General features: G+C 37.9%; 1 protein-coding gene across 17 annotated transcripts in view; it reads left to right on the forward strand.

Moving 5' to 3' along the window:
• The window catches only part of MLLT10 (MLLT10 histone lysine methyltransferase DOT1L cofactor), a 250987-nt gene that overhangs the window by 48552 nt on the left and 186026 nt on the right, over positions 1-16409 (forward strand). For 14 of the 17 annotated variants that reach the window (XM_053654738.1, XM_053654736.1, XM_053654737.1 and 11 more), the window contains one exon: positions 5058-5112. The exons of the other annotated variants lie outside the window; for them this stretch is intronic. In XM_053654738.1, the coding sequence (XP_053510713.1) occupies positions 5058-5112 (55 nt within the window). The remainder of the gene's footprint in view (positions 1-5057; positions 5113-16409) is intronic. 17 annotated transcript variants of the gene reach the window in all.

Genomic DNA, 16409 nt, shown 5'->3' on the forward strand with positions numbered 1-16409 from the left:
TTCACTCATAATTTTATCGTGCTCATCACAATCTGCTTAATATATTTTGTGTGTTTTCTTTAAAAATTTTCTTCTATGCATTCATTTAACTCAATTAAAAATTAACATTCATTATCTCATTGTTATACAGTAGGACAGTTTAAAAAATGTACTTTTAAACAGCCATGTAAAATATTCTTGTACACATTTTTTCATGTCTTGAAATTACAGTGTATGTATATGAGATATAGAATGACACCATTCTTCATAAATGCTATTTCTGTTGTATTTCCTTTGACTGCCTGTGAAGTAATGGAACCAGTAATTTCCCTGAATCAATTGCTGTATTGCTCTCTAAAAAGAATTGCCCTGGCTGGTGTGGCTCAGTGGATTAAGTGCGGGCCTGCAAAGCAGGTGTCGCCAGTTTGATTCCTGGCCGGGGTACATTGCCTGGGTTGCGTGCTGGGTCCCTGGTAGGGGGTATGTGAGAAGCAGCCACACACTGATATTTCTTTCCCTCTCTTTCTCCCTCCCCCATCTCTAAAAATAAATAAATAAATAAAATCTTGTTTAAAAAAAAAAAAAAGAGTTGATATGGTGCCTTCGACAGAATATGAAAATAAATGTTTACTGTACTCGGAACATTGGGGATTATGTTTTAAGGAACTTCGCTATGCTAAGAACTTAGTTGGCAAAAATGCCCCGCTTGTGGTTTTTATATTCATGTTTCATTGAATATAAGTGAGGCTAAATGTTTTCTTACATAGTTGTTTCATGTAACTTTTTAGAAAAAGATTTTATTTATTGTTAGAGAAGGGAAAGGAGGGAGAGAGAGAGATGAACATTGATGTGAGAGACATTGATTGCTTGCCTATTATCTACTCATCTACTTTTCTTTAATTAAAAATAATAAGTAGACCTTGCTGGAGTGGCCAGTGGATTGAGCACTGGCCTGGGAACCAAAGGGTTGTAAGTTCGATTCCCAGTGAGGGTGCATGCCTGGGTTGCTGGCCAGGTCCCCAGTAGGGGGCACAGGAGGGGCAACCAGACATTGATGTTTCTCTCCCTCTCTTTCTCCCTCCCTTTGTCCCTCCCTTCTCCCCTCCCTTCCCCTCTGTCTAAAAATAAAGTGAATAAAATTTTTTAAAAAACCTAAATAATACATTTTCTTTCTGCCCCTGACCAGTGTGACTCAGCTGGTTGGGTATTGTCCAACAAAGTGAAAGGTCACAAGTTTGATTCCTGGTCAGGGTACATGCCTGGTTGTGGTTTGTTCCCCAGTCCAGGTGCAAAGGAGAGGCAACCAATTGACGTTTCTATCTCACATTGATATTTCTCTCCTCATCTTTCCTCTCTCTAAAAGTAAATAAATAAAATCTTAATGAAAACTTTTTTGAAAGAAAATTTTTATTAAATTTGTGTGCAAAAAATTCAACAGTGTACACTTAGCCCAGTTCTGTGGCCAGTTCTTTAGCCTTTGCCGCTGCCAGGTTGGCAGTGCAGACCATGCACACTTGACCCAGGACACTGTCTCCCCAGTAGTGGTGGATCTCCTCAAATCTGTTGTTGTTACAGAGACTTCCACCAGCTTGGCCCAAGCTGCTTTGTCTTCTGAGTTAACCTGTGTGAAGAGGATAGTGGTACAGGTCTTCCTATGGACTAGACACCCCAGCCTGGCTTTCCACTTGATGATGTAATAGGGAACCCCTGTTTTATAGCAACAAGGCAAGCAGGAAGATGACCGGATTTATAGGGTCGACATCACTACCAGCCGGGCCTTGTTGTTCTCCACCATGGTGGTGATCCTGTTAACCCCAGCTTGAAGGGTAGGTGGCCTCTTGGTGGGGACATCCCATTTGCTAGCAGCTTTTTTCCTCAGCCTTTGTCTCTGGTGTGTACTTGTGGCCTGCTTAAGCAGTTTAGTAGCTGTTTTGCGTCCAAGGCCTGGATGAACTGCTTAATGGCAAGAGACACTTTTAGATGCTAGTAGAGGATAGCCCTGTGCTGCTGTAAAAGAATGTAATGGGGGCATTTGACAAAGTGGGTGAGGTCTCTTTTGGGCCGGATGTCCAGTCCAATGCCAGAATTCTTAGGCCTCTTCTCAAATAGGATTTGGTACCTTCTTGGCCTCTTGCTTTTTCATGTCAGCAGGTGTTGGTACTACCCCCTTGCCCTTAGCCTTCTTTCCTTTTGGCGTCTTGGGTTGCAGGGTAAGAGAAGTAAAGAACATTTTTTAAATTTAAACATTTTGAATTTATATTTGTGATCAGTAAGTTTTAAAGGTCTAATATGAATTTTTCTTCCCCAATTGCTAAACAGTTATTCTTACACCTAATCATCCCAAAGAGTAATCAATCACTGATTATAGTCTTTTATTAGATTTAGTTATACTTCTACAAGCAACTGTTTCTTTCCTGCAAGGTGAATCATACAACCAATAAGGTTTACATCTGTAAAGGAAGTAGAACTTAGAACCAAATTATTGCCTGCTTTTAGCAAGTATGCTTGTGTTTTTGCTCTTTCCATTTTACCCATCATATATTTTTTGTGTTACCATGTTTGGAGACTGTGATAGATACTAGGGCTATAGCCATAAAATAGAGCTTATAATCTACCAGAGTAGATAAACATAATTGCATAAGTAATTGTGATTACGATATATGACAAGGAAATTATAGGTAATTCATAATGACACCTGACCTAATAGAGGGATTCAAGGAAACCTTTTTTGAAGAAGTGACTTTAAGCAAGGATCTGAGGGAGGGATAAGAAAATATCCACTGAGGTCTGGGGTAAAGGACAGTATTTCAGGTAGAGTAAAAACAACACATTTAAGTTTGTGAGGCAGGAATGAGCTTTGGAGTATTTACAGAACTAAAAGAAGAAAAATCAGTATTGCCCAGACAGTTGAGAAGAGAGAAGGTTGTAGAGGGGAAAGTAGGGATAGGTTGTGTAGGGAAACTACCAAAGAGGTGTTAAGCGGGGAAGAGATATATTTGGACTTGCGTTTTTGAAGTTCATGCTGTAAATTGGTAGGGGTCAGATAAGGGTGAATATTGGGAGACTATTTAGTAGAAGGCCACTGAAGTGGTCCTGATGAAAGCTGATATTGTCTTGCACTTGGCTAATAATACTAATGTAATACAGAGAGAGGTAGTCAAATCTTGTCAGTATTTAGGAAGAAGAATGGCCAGAACGTGGTGATTGATTAAATAGAGGATAGGAAGCAGGGTAAAGCTGCAAAAAGATGATACCTAGGTATGGGCAATATGTGGTTTAAGAGTATCATTACAAAGGTAAGGAAAACTGCAGGAAGAGCAAGTGTTGTCATACATTTTGGACAGAGCTTAAAGTGCCTGTGTGTCATAGGAAGTTTTACATATGGAACAAAGGACAAATCTAAATAGGTAAAATTTGGGATTCACTGGTATATTCTAGTAACTTAATTGGTTATAATAGATCTGTGGAAAATGAATGAGATTGACTAGTGCTTAACATGTAATCAGAAGGCATCTTAAGTCAGAGCCCTGAGGAACTAACACATTTAAAGGTTAGATAAGGTTATCAGAGAGGTGTTGCCAAAGAGATAAGAGGAGAATCAGGAGAGTGAAATACTGCATGCATGACAAGAAATAATAGCATCTCATGGCTAATGTTGTATGCACTTACTATTTTAATCATAGTTTCCTGTTTTTATTTTACTTTGTAATATATTTGTTACTGTATTATATGAGGTCTCTCTGGGAAAAGTCCAGCCATTGTTAATATAATGAGAATGGTTTGGGCAACATTGATGTAACTTGGCAGCCAAGGAGAGTAGACTAGAATGCAGATGAAATTGAACAATGATAACTTCACTGTACTACTCAGTGGGGGTGGGAGATTCCATTGAGTGAGCATCTGTACTGTGTGGCTGGTGAATTCAAAATGACTGAGCAAGTAGAACAGTGAATCTGCATCAAATTTTGCATTAAGTTTGAACATTCCTCTGCGGACACTATTCAGATGATTCAGAAGGCTTTCAGAAATGATGCAATGAGTGCAGTGCAAATAAAAGTGTGGCACACACGCTTCAAAGATGGTTGATAATCTGTTGAAAGTGATCCACATTCTAGAAGGCCTACAACAAGCAGAACACCTGAGACTAGAGAACATGCTGCAATCAACGAAGATCTGTGAATGACTGTGAGAATTAGAAGCTGATCTGGGGATTCCAAAAACTACCTGTGTCCAGTGTTTTGACTCACGATCTTGGCATGAAACATATCGTGGCAAAATTTGTTTCGCAGACTCTGCTACCAGAGCAGAAGGCTAGATACTTTCTGGACAGACCTTGTATGCTGCACAAGCTCTTTGGGAAGCAAGATAAAATACACAAATAATTAATAGGTGTGACCTCCAGGAATATATTCTTCATATAAGACAATGCCATTGAAACTTACTCTGTTTAATATTTTTACAATTATATCTGTCTTGTCAGTAGTGGAAAGAAATGTTAGTACTGGCTGTATATTTATTTCTGGTTTTATATTGAGGGCTGATAGGAAATGGGATCCACAATAACTTGAGTACCATTCACTGCATGTGAATGATGAATAACTAGAATAATTAGGGCAGTTCCTTCCTATCAGGGGGCAGGTCAGCACATGTGAGACCATGCCTTCCCACTTAAATCAAAATTCTACATTTTTGAGTTTTGCTTTTTATTTTAGGACAAACCAGACCTGAGTAGAATTACCCCACCTGGTCATACCTAGAAAGTAAAGAGATAAGAGGCAGATGTTAAAAGCTGTGTCCCAATCTTATATTGAGCATCTTTTTGTTTTTATTACTTTAATGCTAAAAAATCTTGGTAGGAATTTAAAAGTTCAGCAGAATTTACTTTTTAAAATTTATCTGGTGCTCTGAAGAATATCTCATGTCAAGGCAAATTTGTGAAGAATGTTCTGAAATGTTACTCTTGGTAGCAACTAGTACAAATGATGCTCCCATCTTTTAATAGTTTTGAAGTTAACAAGGAAGATGTTATACATTTGTAATCTGCAAAATCTTTATTTCCTTTCTTTTTTTTTAAATAGAGATGTGAACTGTGTCCTCATAAGGATGGAGCTTTAAAAAGAACAGATAATGGGGGTAAGTGCAGAGATTTTAAAAAGTTTTTTTTTAATTGAAAACTATAGTGGGAAAGTATTTTAAGATATTTGGTAGTTCATATTATATAAAATTAAATAGTGTTTACCGCTCAGATATTTTTAACATCACTGGATGTAATTTATGACTTTTTTTTATTGAAACAAGAGATTCTCTCTTTTAGACAGAATTAAGCATTGTTTTTTTTTAATGCAGAATGATCCACATACTTTTAATTAAAATCTTGATTATTTTTTAATGGATACTATTTCTTATAGAAATTATTTTTGAAAAAATAAGCCATTTTAAAAAGATTTTATTTTTACTTATTTTTAGAGAGAGGGGAGAGGAGAGATAAATAGAGGAGAGAAACATTGATCTGTTGCCTGTACCCCAACTGGGGACCAACTGTGACCAATAATTGAACCAGTGATGTTTCACTTTATGGGGTAGTGCCCAACCCAACCATACCTGTCAGCAAAATAGGCCACTTTTCTCTCAGTTAATATCTGTTGTTGTAAGATTCTTTTTTCCTTTTTTGTGTACTACTGGACAGATGATGTTTCTGTGGAATGTTAATTTTAATACCCTTTTTTCCTTGATAAGAAAGAAATGCTGACATCTGTCTACATTTTCGAGCTTTCCTGAGGACCCTTGTGTATTTCTCATTTTCATCTCTATTTTTAGTTACCTCCCACAGAGAAATCTATATTTCTTTACCATGAATTTATTGAACTGTGGTATACTGTGAAATTTTTAAGGAACCAATGAAGATACTAAAGAAACTAGAGATATAACATAGTATACACTTCATTTTGGGTAGTCACCTCTAAAGTATTGGCATAGAATATGGTAATGGCATTAGTAAAGAAAAGGGAAAAATAACAATGTTTTTGTCTATTTATATTTTAATTTAATGTTTAGATTATGTTATACAGTCACATTATCCAAAATTTAAAAAAGTTTTTAACAACTCTCCCTCCTACTCCTGTTCACCATTTGCCTAGTTCCTTAACAACTTTCTCGCCACATTATAATTGCTGTTTATAAAGTGTTTACTTGAGGACATGTTTGTTGACTTTAGAGAGAGAGGAAGGGAGAGAGAGGGAGAGAAACAATTATGTGAGAGAAGAAACATCAGCTGGTTGCTTCTTCTATGTGCCCCACAAAGGACTGAACCCGCAACCTACATATGTACCCTAATTGGGAATTGAACCTGCTACCTTTTGTTTTACAGGACAACACCGAACCAACTGAGCTACACTGGCCAGTAGTTCTTCCATTTTTATATTGGATGAATATTATATATACTCTGGAATCTTATTTTTTTCCCACAGAACAGTTTATCTCTTTTATTAGTATAGAGATTTCTTTTTACCATATTAATGTAATTAGTCATTAATGTTGATGTACTTTTGAATTGTCTCCTTTTATGAGTAATGCTTTTATGTATTCCATTTTGCATGTATGCAAGTACAAATGTAGGATTATTGATTCCCAGAAGTGGATCTGTAGGTCAGAGGGATTTTGCAATTAATTTTTGGTAAATATTCCCAAATTATTCTTCCTGATGATTGTACCAGATTAGCTTTCCAGCAGTGAGAAATGAAAAATGCTCTTCTCTATGCCCTTGGAAATCCAGTGGGTAGAAATTGGTATATCTGAGCAGTTATTTTGTATTTTCCTTATTTATAAGTGAAGTTGAGCATCTTTTTATATTTTAAAGAGAAATTTGTATTTTCTCTTTTGTGGTCTGTTCATATGCTTTTTCTGATTGGTTGGGACTCTTTTCAAAAAGACTTGGGGACTCTTTCCAAAAAGACTTGTTGGAACTTTCATAGAAGCCCCTATCTTATATTGGACTTTTGTTGATATGAGTTGAACTAGTTTTTGCTCAGGTGTTCATCTTTTCTTATGAACCTTTTTTATTACTATACATAAGTTTTTAGTTGAATTTATTAATCTTGTCTTTTGTGGTTTCTGTATTTGGAACTATTAGGTGGAAAGGTTTTTCCTATTACAAGGTTATAAAACATTTCTTTTATGTTTTTCTCTAATATTACAGATTCCCTTTTATTTTAATGGTTTAATCTTTGATGCATTTGGAATGTATCTGGGTAATACAATGTAAGGTGTATGGACCCCCAACTTTATTTTTGTCTAGGTAACAAAATGCTACAGTTTGTCCCATCTCCACTTATGAATAACTCATTTTTTGATCACTGATTTGATTATCTTTATTATATTCTAATGTATATTTAAAATATTCTGACTAAATTGTGTTCCAAAATTGATTTATAGATTATTTTAGAACCTGGAGTACATTTCTTCCTAAAGAAATGCTAATCATTGGGTTGGCCAAAAGAGTCATTTAACTTTTTTGTCCGTATAATGGCTCTAGTAGTGCTTAGTTCTCTTTAACTTCATTGGGAACATTTTGTTAGTCCTGGCTGGCGTGGCTCAGTGGTGGGTTGAGTGCCAGCCTGTGAAGCTGAAGGTTACAGTTGGATTCCCGGTCAGGGCACCTGCCCAGGTGGCAGGCCACGTCCGCAATTGGAGAGTGCAAGAAGCAACTTTCTCTTACACATCGATGTTTCTCTCCCTCTCTTTCTCCCTCCCTTCCCCCCTCTCTAAAAAATAAATAAAATCTAAAATAAAAGAGACAGTTTTGTTAAGATTGTATTGTGTGTGACAACTGTCATATCAGCACACATTTAAAAAAAGACTTAGCAAAATTGGTGAATTTGTGGGCAGCCATTTTATACTTAGATGGAAGAAAATACATAACATTTTTGGTGTACTATACTTTATTATTTCAAGAAAGGTAAAAGTGCAATGGAAATGCAAAAATGATTTGTGCAGTGTATGGAGGAAGTGCTGTGACTGATAGAATGTGTCCAAAATGGTTTGCAAAGTTTCTATATACTATTGACATTTTGGCCAAATAATTCTTTGCTGTGGGGCTATCTTATGCATTGGAAGATGTTTAGCAGTACTCCTGGCCTCTACCCACTAAAAAGAAGTCAATAAATAGCAGGAGATAGCCGACATACTCAAAATATCCCAATCAATGAAGTTCTTGGTGACAATGAAAATTTTTCTTTATTTTGCGCAGAAAACTAAATGGACTTTTTGGCTTACCCAATGTATTTCCAGACTAGTTAACAAAACCCATAATGTAGCTGATGTACAATACTGATAAGACTTTTTTTTTTTTTTTTAGTATTTGTATACACTTTTGTCATGCTGGTGATATGTTTGAAGTTTTAGTTTAGTTTTTCTTTTCCTGGCAGTCAGGATTAGTTGTTTTTCAATTCAGCTTTTAATTTCTCTCCTTTTCTTTTTACCCTATACTAAGGACTCCTCTTATTGATTGTGGGGAGCCTTTGAAGCTGAGGAATGAGGTTTATATTTTAGAAAGATCACTCTGACAGCACTGAGGTGAATGGATTGGAAGGGTATCAGACCAGACCAACTACTAAAAGGAAAGTAGAGCTGGATCATAAGTTAATTTAACATACTTGAAATCAGCTACAGTGTATGTTAGGTGATTGGAGGGAAATAGAAAAAAGTAATAATTTAAATTATAGAGATTAATTTAGGCTGCTGTTTTACTTGCTGAGCATGTGCTCTAAGCCGGGGGTGTCAAACTCATTTTCATCAGGGGCCACATCAGCCTCATGGTTGCCTTGAAAGGGCCAGAATAATTTTAGGACTGTATAAATGTAACTACTCCTTAACTGTTAAGGAGTTGAAATTACATGTGACCCTCTGAAGGCAACTATGAAGCTGATGTGGCCCCCTGGTGAAATGAGTTTGACACCCCTGCTCTAAGCAAACACATGGAAATCCCTTGTGAACAGTTCTAAGGCTTTCGTCATTGACAAAGATATGTATTATTGAGGAGGCCAGGCAAGAGGTGGTATAACGTCTTGCTCATATATATATTTTTAAATAGATTTTATTGATTATGCTGTTACAGTTGTCTCAGATTTTCTCCTTTTGCCTGCCTCTGCTTGGTACCTCTTTTCCCTCCAGCAATTCCCCCCACCTTAATTCACGTCCATGGGTCATGCTTATGAGTTCTTTGACTATCCATTTCCTATACTGTTCTTAACATCCCCCTGTTTATTTAGTACCTACTAGTTTCTACTTAATCCCTGCACTTTATGCTTCCTTCTCTCCCTTCCCCCTCCCAGTTGATAACCCTCCATATAATCTCCATATGTATGATTCTGTTCCTGTTCTACTTGTTTGGTTAGTTTGTTATTTAGATTCAGTTATTGATAGTTGTGAATTTATTGCCATTTAATGTCCATAGTTTTGATCTTTTTCTGATATAATTCCTTGTAACATTTCATATAATAATGTTATATGACTTGGTGATTATGACCTCCTTTAGCTTTACTTTGTCTGGGAAGGAGTTTCTTTGCCCTTTCATTCTAAATGACAGCTGTGCTGGATAGAATAATTTAGGTTGTAGCTCTGAGCTTTTCATCACTTTGAATACTTCTGGCCAGTCCCTTCTAGCCTACAAAGTTTGTTTGGAGAAGTCAGCTGACAGTCTTATGGGAGCTCCTTTGTAGATAAGTCTGCTTTTCTCTTACTGCTTTTAAGATGCTCTCTTTAGCTTTAACCTTTGGCATTTTACTTTATTTTATTTTTTAAAAATACTTTATTCATTTATAGAGAGAGGTGAAGGGAGGGAGAAAGAGAAGGAGGGAAATATCAGTATGTGGTTACCTCTCGTGGGCCCCCAACTGGGGACCTTGCCTGCAACCCAGCCAGGCATGTGCCCTGACTGGGAATCAAACTGGTGAACTTTGTTTCACAGGCCAGCACTCAATTCACTGAGCCACAGCAGCCAGGTGCCACATTTCTTTGTCTCCTCTATTTGGAATCCTCCCTGTGTTTGCTTCTGTGTATTGTGTAGAAATACTTTGACTCCCTATCTTAATAGTGGGCTTATTGTAGGAAAGTGTACCTGTAAATTGTATGGGTGGAGCCTTAAGTAATCATGGGGCATTGGGGAGCCACCCATGTTACCACTCTGTGGCTCTATGTGGGGGAGTGTTCGGAGAGGGGACAGTGTAGCTGCCTGGCTTCTGGAGGTTTGCCCTGGAGCAAACTGTCTCCAGGTACTTGCCCTATTGCCAGTCACTTCACTTTCTCCCTATATGCCACTGGTGCCCTTCCAGTTGTTGCCCTGATGCTAAATCCCAGAGGTGGTGTGTCTGCGTAAGTCCTAAGACCTTTGCAGGCCCTTTAAGAGGAGACTCCTGAGAATCCTTCAGTTTCTTCTGCTGCCCTAATTTCCACTGGTTTTTGTAGCCAGAAGTTATGGGGACTTATCTTCCTGGTGCTGGAACTCTAGGCTGGGTGGTATGGTCTGGGGCTGGAATCCCTTGCTCCTGAGGTATCTCACCCAATTTTTATCCACCACATGTGAATATGGGTCCTCCCTTTCCATATCCTTGTGCCTCTCTGTCAGTCTGTGTTTCCACCCCTCCTACCTGTGTGGATGAATGTGGCTGCTTTAAGTTCTTGGTTGTCAGACTTCCATACAGCTTGATTTTCTGATGAAAAAATCAAGTTAAAACACATACACAAACAACATCTAAGATGCAATCAATAGCCTACTGTGGAAAACTATACAGGGCAAGTGATCCCAATTTTTCCATAAGTGAATTGACAAGAAAATAGTGATAGGATTACAAAGAGACCTAAGAGATATATCAAGCAATGGCAGTTTTTTAGATGTCATCATATATTGTATCCTTTTTAAATACCCATTTATATTAGAGATGCTCACAAATTCAAAATAATCAGAACAGGGAAGGGAAGGAGGTAAAGAGTGGTCATGAATTGATCACTGTTAAAAGCTAGATACCTAGGCATTCTCTCTACTTTTATGTATGCTTGAAATTTTTTCATAATTGAGAGTTTAAAAAAATACATCTGTAAAATTTTACCGCCCTTGTATCTCTGATATTCATTCCTCATTTTAATCCCTCTTCCTTTTTGTCTTCAAACAGTCCTTCATCATCCCTCCCTTGGATTTACCGCAGGGAAGCCAGGTCTTATCTGTGTGGGATTTAGATTCTAATGCCAGAAAGTAAAGCAAATACTAAGCAATATTGAAACTATCCTTTAAAAATGTCTTCAAATTTTAAGAGAAAGTACATTATACTGTAGATTATTTTGACTATAAAACCCTGTTGGATATTATAAGTTCTTCTCATTTTTCTGTCAGATAATGTGTATCAGTAGCCCTCAATTCATATTAAAATGTCTTCCTCAAAAATATAAGCAACCCAACTTCTGGACAATATGGAAGCATAGGTAAACACAACACACCCCCTTGCACAACTACGGCAAAAATTACAACTAGACAACGAAACAAATATCACCTCTTGTGGGCCCCCAACTGGGGGTGATGAAGGACTGTTTGAAGTTTTCTGTCTTTTATTCCCATCCCAGCCCCCCCCCCCAGTGCTCCCCACCTCCCTCCCATTTCTACCCCCCCTTAGTTTTTGTCCATGTGTCCTTTATCCTTGTTCCTGTGAATCCTTCCCCTTTTCCCCTGAAATTCCCTCCCCTCTCTGCTCTGGTCCCTGTCTGCCTGTTCTCTATTTCAGTGTCTTAGGTTATATTTTGCTTGCTTGCTTGTTTTGTTGTTTAGGTTCCTGTTAAAGGTGAGATCATATGGTATTTGTCTTTCAACACCTGGCTTATTTCACTCAGCATAATGCTTTCCAATTTCATCCATACTGTTGCAAAGGGTAGGAGCTCCTCCTTTCTGCTGCATAGAATTCCATTGTGTAAATGTACTATAGTTTTTGGATGCATTTATTTACTGATGGGTACCTAGGTTGCTTCCAACTCTTGGCTATTGTAAATTGTGCTACTGTAAACATAGGGGTGCATAGGTTCTTTTGGATTGGTGTTTTAGGGTTCTATTCCTATTGTGGTTGCTTGCTTAGTTTATTTTTGTTTATTTAAAAAAATTTTTTAAAGTTTTATTTATTTATTTTTAAAGAGAAGGGAAAGGAGGGAGAAAGCGAGGGAGAGAAACATCAATGTGTTGTTGCCTCTCAGGCCCACAACTCAGGCATGTGCCCTGAATGGGAATCGAACTGGTGACTGTTTGGTTTGCAGACTGTACTCAATCCACTGAGCTACACCAGCCAAGACTGTTTTTGTTTTTTTTTTTTAGATTTAGGTGTTGATAGTTGTGAGTTTGTTGTCATTTTACTGTTCATAGTTTTGATCTTCTTATTTCTCTTTGATAAGTACCTTTAACATTTCATACAACAAGGGCTTGGTGATGATGAACTCCTTTACTTTGCATGGTCTGGAAAGCATTTTATTTGCCCTTCCATCTAAACGATAGCTGTGATGGATAGTAATCTTGGATTTAGGTCCTTAGTTTTTCATCACTTCAAATACTTCTTGCCCCTCCTTTCCTGCAAGGCTTCTTTTGAGAAATCAGCTGATAGTCTTATGGGAACTTCTTTGTATGTAATTCTCTGCTTTTCCCTTTCGACTTTTAAGATTCTCTCCTTATCTTTAACCTGTGGCATTTTAATTGTGCTGTTTCTTGGTGTAGTCCTCTTTGTGTCTATCTTGTTCAGTCCTGGACTTGTATGCTTAATTTCTTTGCCAAATTGGAGAAGTTTTCTTTTTTTTCCAAATAAGTTTTCAGTTTCTTGCTCTTCTTCTCCTTTTGGCATCCATATGATTCAGATGTTGGCACATTTGGAGATGTCCTGGAGTTGTGTCCTCTTTTTTCAATTCTTGTTTCTTCATTCTGTTCTTGTTGATTGTTTATTTTTTCCTTATGTTCCAAATCATTGATTTGAACCCCAGTTTCCTTCCCACACTGTTGGTTCCCTGTATATTTTTCTTTATTTCACATTGTATAGCCTTCTCCCTTTAGTTTTTGGCCATACTGAATTACTTCTCTGAGCATCTTCTTTTTTTTTTTTTTAAAGATTTTATTTATTTATTTTTAATGAGAGGGGAAAGGAGGGAGAAAGGGAGGAAAAGGAACATCAGTGTGTGGTTGCCTCTCACATGCCCCTTCCTGGGGACCTGGTTCATGTACCCTGATTGGGAATTGAACCAGAGACCCTTTGGTTTGCAAGCAAGCACCCAGTCCACTTAGCCACACCAGCCAGGGCTCTCAGCAGCCAGGACTCAGTGAACATCTTGATTACCAGTGGTTTGAATTCTCCATCTGATAGATTGGCTATTTCCGTGTCGCATAGTTCTTTCTCTGGAGTTTTGTTCTTTTCTTTCGTTTGGGCCATATTTTTTTGTCTTCTCAATTCGGCAGCCTCCCTGTGTTTCTGTGTATTAGGTAGACCTGCTTTCACTCCCTGTGTGGGCGCACCTGTTATGTTGCAAGGTCAGAGCCTTAGGTATTCACCTGCTTCACTTCTTTGTGGTGCTGTATGTGGGGGAGGAAAAATACTGTTTGCTCAGCTTTTTCCCCCTTTTTCCAGTGACTTCCCTGCCTTTCATAAGTGACTGGTGCCCTTCTGGTTGCTGCCCTCATGCTCATTCCCAGAGTGGGTGGGTTTGTGTTATGTTCTTGTACCCTGTAGGCCCTTTAAATGGAAACTTATGAGAGAACAGCAGTTTCTTCCACTGTCCCAACCAACACTGATTTTTATAGCCAGAGGTTATGAGACCTTATTTTCTTGGGGATGGAACTCTGGGATGCATGTTCTGGCCTGGGGCTGGGGTCGGGGTCCTTTGCTTCCCAGTTGTCCATCAACTGGGACATGAATGTGGGTCTTCCTCTTCTGTTGGCTGCTGCTGCTGCTTCTTCCCGGCCACCACCTTGCTAAGCTACATCACATCCTCTCTGCACTTCCTGCCAGTCTGGATGAATGTTTCTTCTTTAAATCCTTGGTTGTTGGACTTCCATACAGTTTGATTTTCTGACAGTTCTGTTTGTTTTTTATTTTTAAATTGGTTGTTTATCCGTTTGGTTGTGGGAGGAAGCAAAGTTTATCTGCCTGTGCCTCCATGTGGCTGGAAGTTTTCTTCTCCTGTTTTTAAGTTGCCTCTTTATTGAATGTTTACTTGGTTGCTATAAACTTTTGACTGTTTTGCAGAGATTTGACATTATTGATTAGGTAAAAAATATATGGAAGGATATGGCATACCTTACAGACTTAAAAGAAAAATTAAGCTGCTATCATTTGAAGTGACTGGAACCAGAAACTAATAGGCTTTTCAAGGGTGTTACTCTAGGAAGAAAAAGGAATGGATACTGAACTCACTTAATTGTAGAAACTTACTGTAATATTGTGTGACTTAATGGATATGGGCTGAGATGAGTGAGCAGTCACTCATTCAGTGTGGATAGCTGAGTGTAGATGGTTTTACCCTGCATTAGAAATTGTGAGATGGAAAGTTACTTAGGAATAAGCAGAATGTTGAGATGTACTTTGCATGTGTTGAGTTTAGATGATGGTGAGGTAGCTGAATAATGTATATGTCAGTAGGAAATTGGGTATAATATCAGCTTTTAGCTGTTACCATTCCTGTCTTTTTGTAGTTTCTTTCCTGTGAATCTACTACATTCTTGATATCTATCTAGGTTTTACATATACAAATAACTTTTTTTAATTTAAAAAAGTTTTTACCCTCACCTGAGGACATTTTTCATTGCTTTTGGAGAGAGGGGAAGGGTATGGGTTGGCGGGGGGCGTGGGGGGGGGAGAGAAAGAGAGAGAGAGAGAGAATAAGAAAGGGAGAGACCCTGGCTGGCATAGCTCAGTGAATTGAGCCTGGGCCTGTGAACCAAAGGATCACGGTTCAATTCCCAGTCAGGGCACATGACTGGGTTGCAGGCCAGTTCCCCGTAGGGGATGCACGAGAGGCAACCATACATTGGTATTTCCCTCTCTCCTTCCCTCCCCCTCTAAAGATAAATAAATAACATCTTTTTTTAAAAAAAAAGGGAGAGAAACATCAATTTGTTGCCTCCTGCACATATCCCAACCGGAAATCGAACCCTCAACTCAGGTATGTGCCCTGACCAGGGATTGAACTGATGACCTTTTGGTTTAATGTGATGAGACCTAAACCAACTGAGCCATACCATCCAGGGCTACAAACACTTTTTTACAGAAATTTAGGGATGTTGTTTTACAAATTTCTTCTTCATTTAGTAATATATTATAGAGATCATTACACAGAAGTAAAAAAGAGCTCTCTCTTTTTCTCACATACATCTGCGTAATATTTAATTGAACAAATGAGTCATGGTTGTTTAACCAGTTTCTTATTGATAGACATTTAATTGTTGTCAGTCTTTTTTAAACACTGAATAATCACGTGCAGTTTAATCTTAGGGCAGTGATTAGCTATTGACCAAAATTCCTAGAAGTGGAATTGCTGGGTTAGTGGGTTACATGTATCTCTAATTTCAATAGATTTATACTGTTAATTTGTGAAATCTGTATTTTAGCCAAATTCTTCTGTATTGATATTGTACTATTTGAGACTTTATTCACAGTACATGAGAAGAGTCTTTTCATCATACTTTCCTTGGCACAGTTGCATGACCACCTTGAGTGGGTTTTAGTTGTGGATTATTGATGAAACTCACAAGTCATAATTGGCTTATCCAACCCTAAATATCTTACAAAAGATAAGCACACTCATTTTCAGTATTACAGAGGCCTCCAAACTCTGAGGCAGGTTTTGGTGTCTCCAGTATTTTGGTGTAAGGTTGACCAGAAGGTAATGTTAGTACATGACACGTGCTCACAGGAAAGCCACCAGATTTGGAGACCCTCAGTTAAAAAATGTCAATTAGTCACACAGCCTCTGTCTTCGTGACTAGCTCTTCTATTTTAATGTGGCTGTAGGCCATAAAATATGAATCATACAATATACATTCATGAAAGGCAAGTATAGCAGACTAAAGAGCATTCTTGGATAAGTTATAAATATATAGCAGACCTACAGGGTGCTCGTCTGTCTTCAGGGTTGATATTGCAAGAAGTTAAGCAATCAGGTATTTTTTTTCAAGAGTCTGAAAGAAGGATTTAGAGTCTAGCTCTTAACCCATTCTATCAATATTAAGAATATTTGTGTATTTGACAATCTGGTATGTAAAAATTAAATCCATGTAGCTTTAATTTGTATTTCTCATACTACGAGAGAAGTTGAGCAACTTTTCATATGCTTGAAAGTTTATTTGTATTTTCTTTATGTAAAGTATTCATTTTGATCTCATTTTTTGCTTTGTACATTTCACATCACACTCTTGGTTCATT

Source organism: Artibeus jamaicensis, unplaced genomic scaffold (genome assembly GCF_021234435.1).
Source record: "Artibeus jamaicensis isolate MK-2021 breed Jamaican fruit bat unplaced genomic scaffold, CSHL_Jam_final contig_867, whole genome shotgun sequence".
Taxonomy (NCBI): Eukaryota; Metazoa; Chordata; class Mammalia; order Chiroptera; family Phyllostomidae; genus Artibeus; species Artibeus jamaicensis.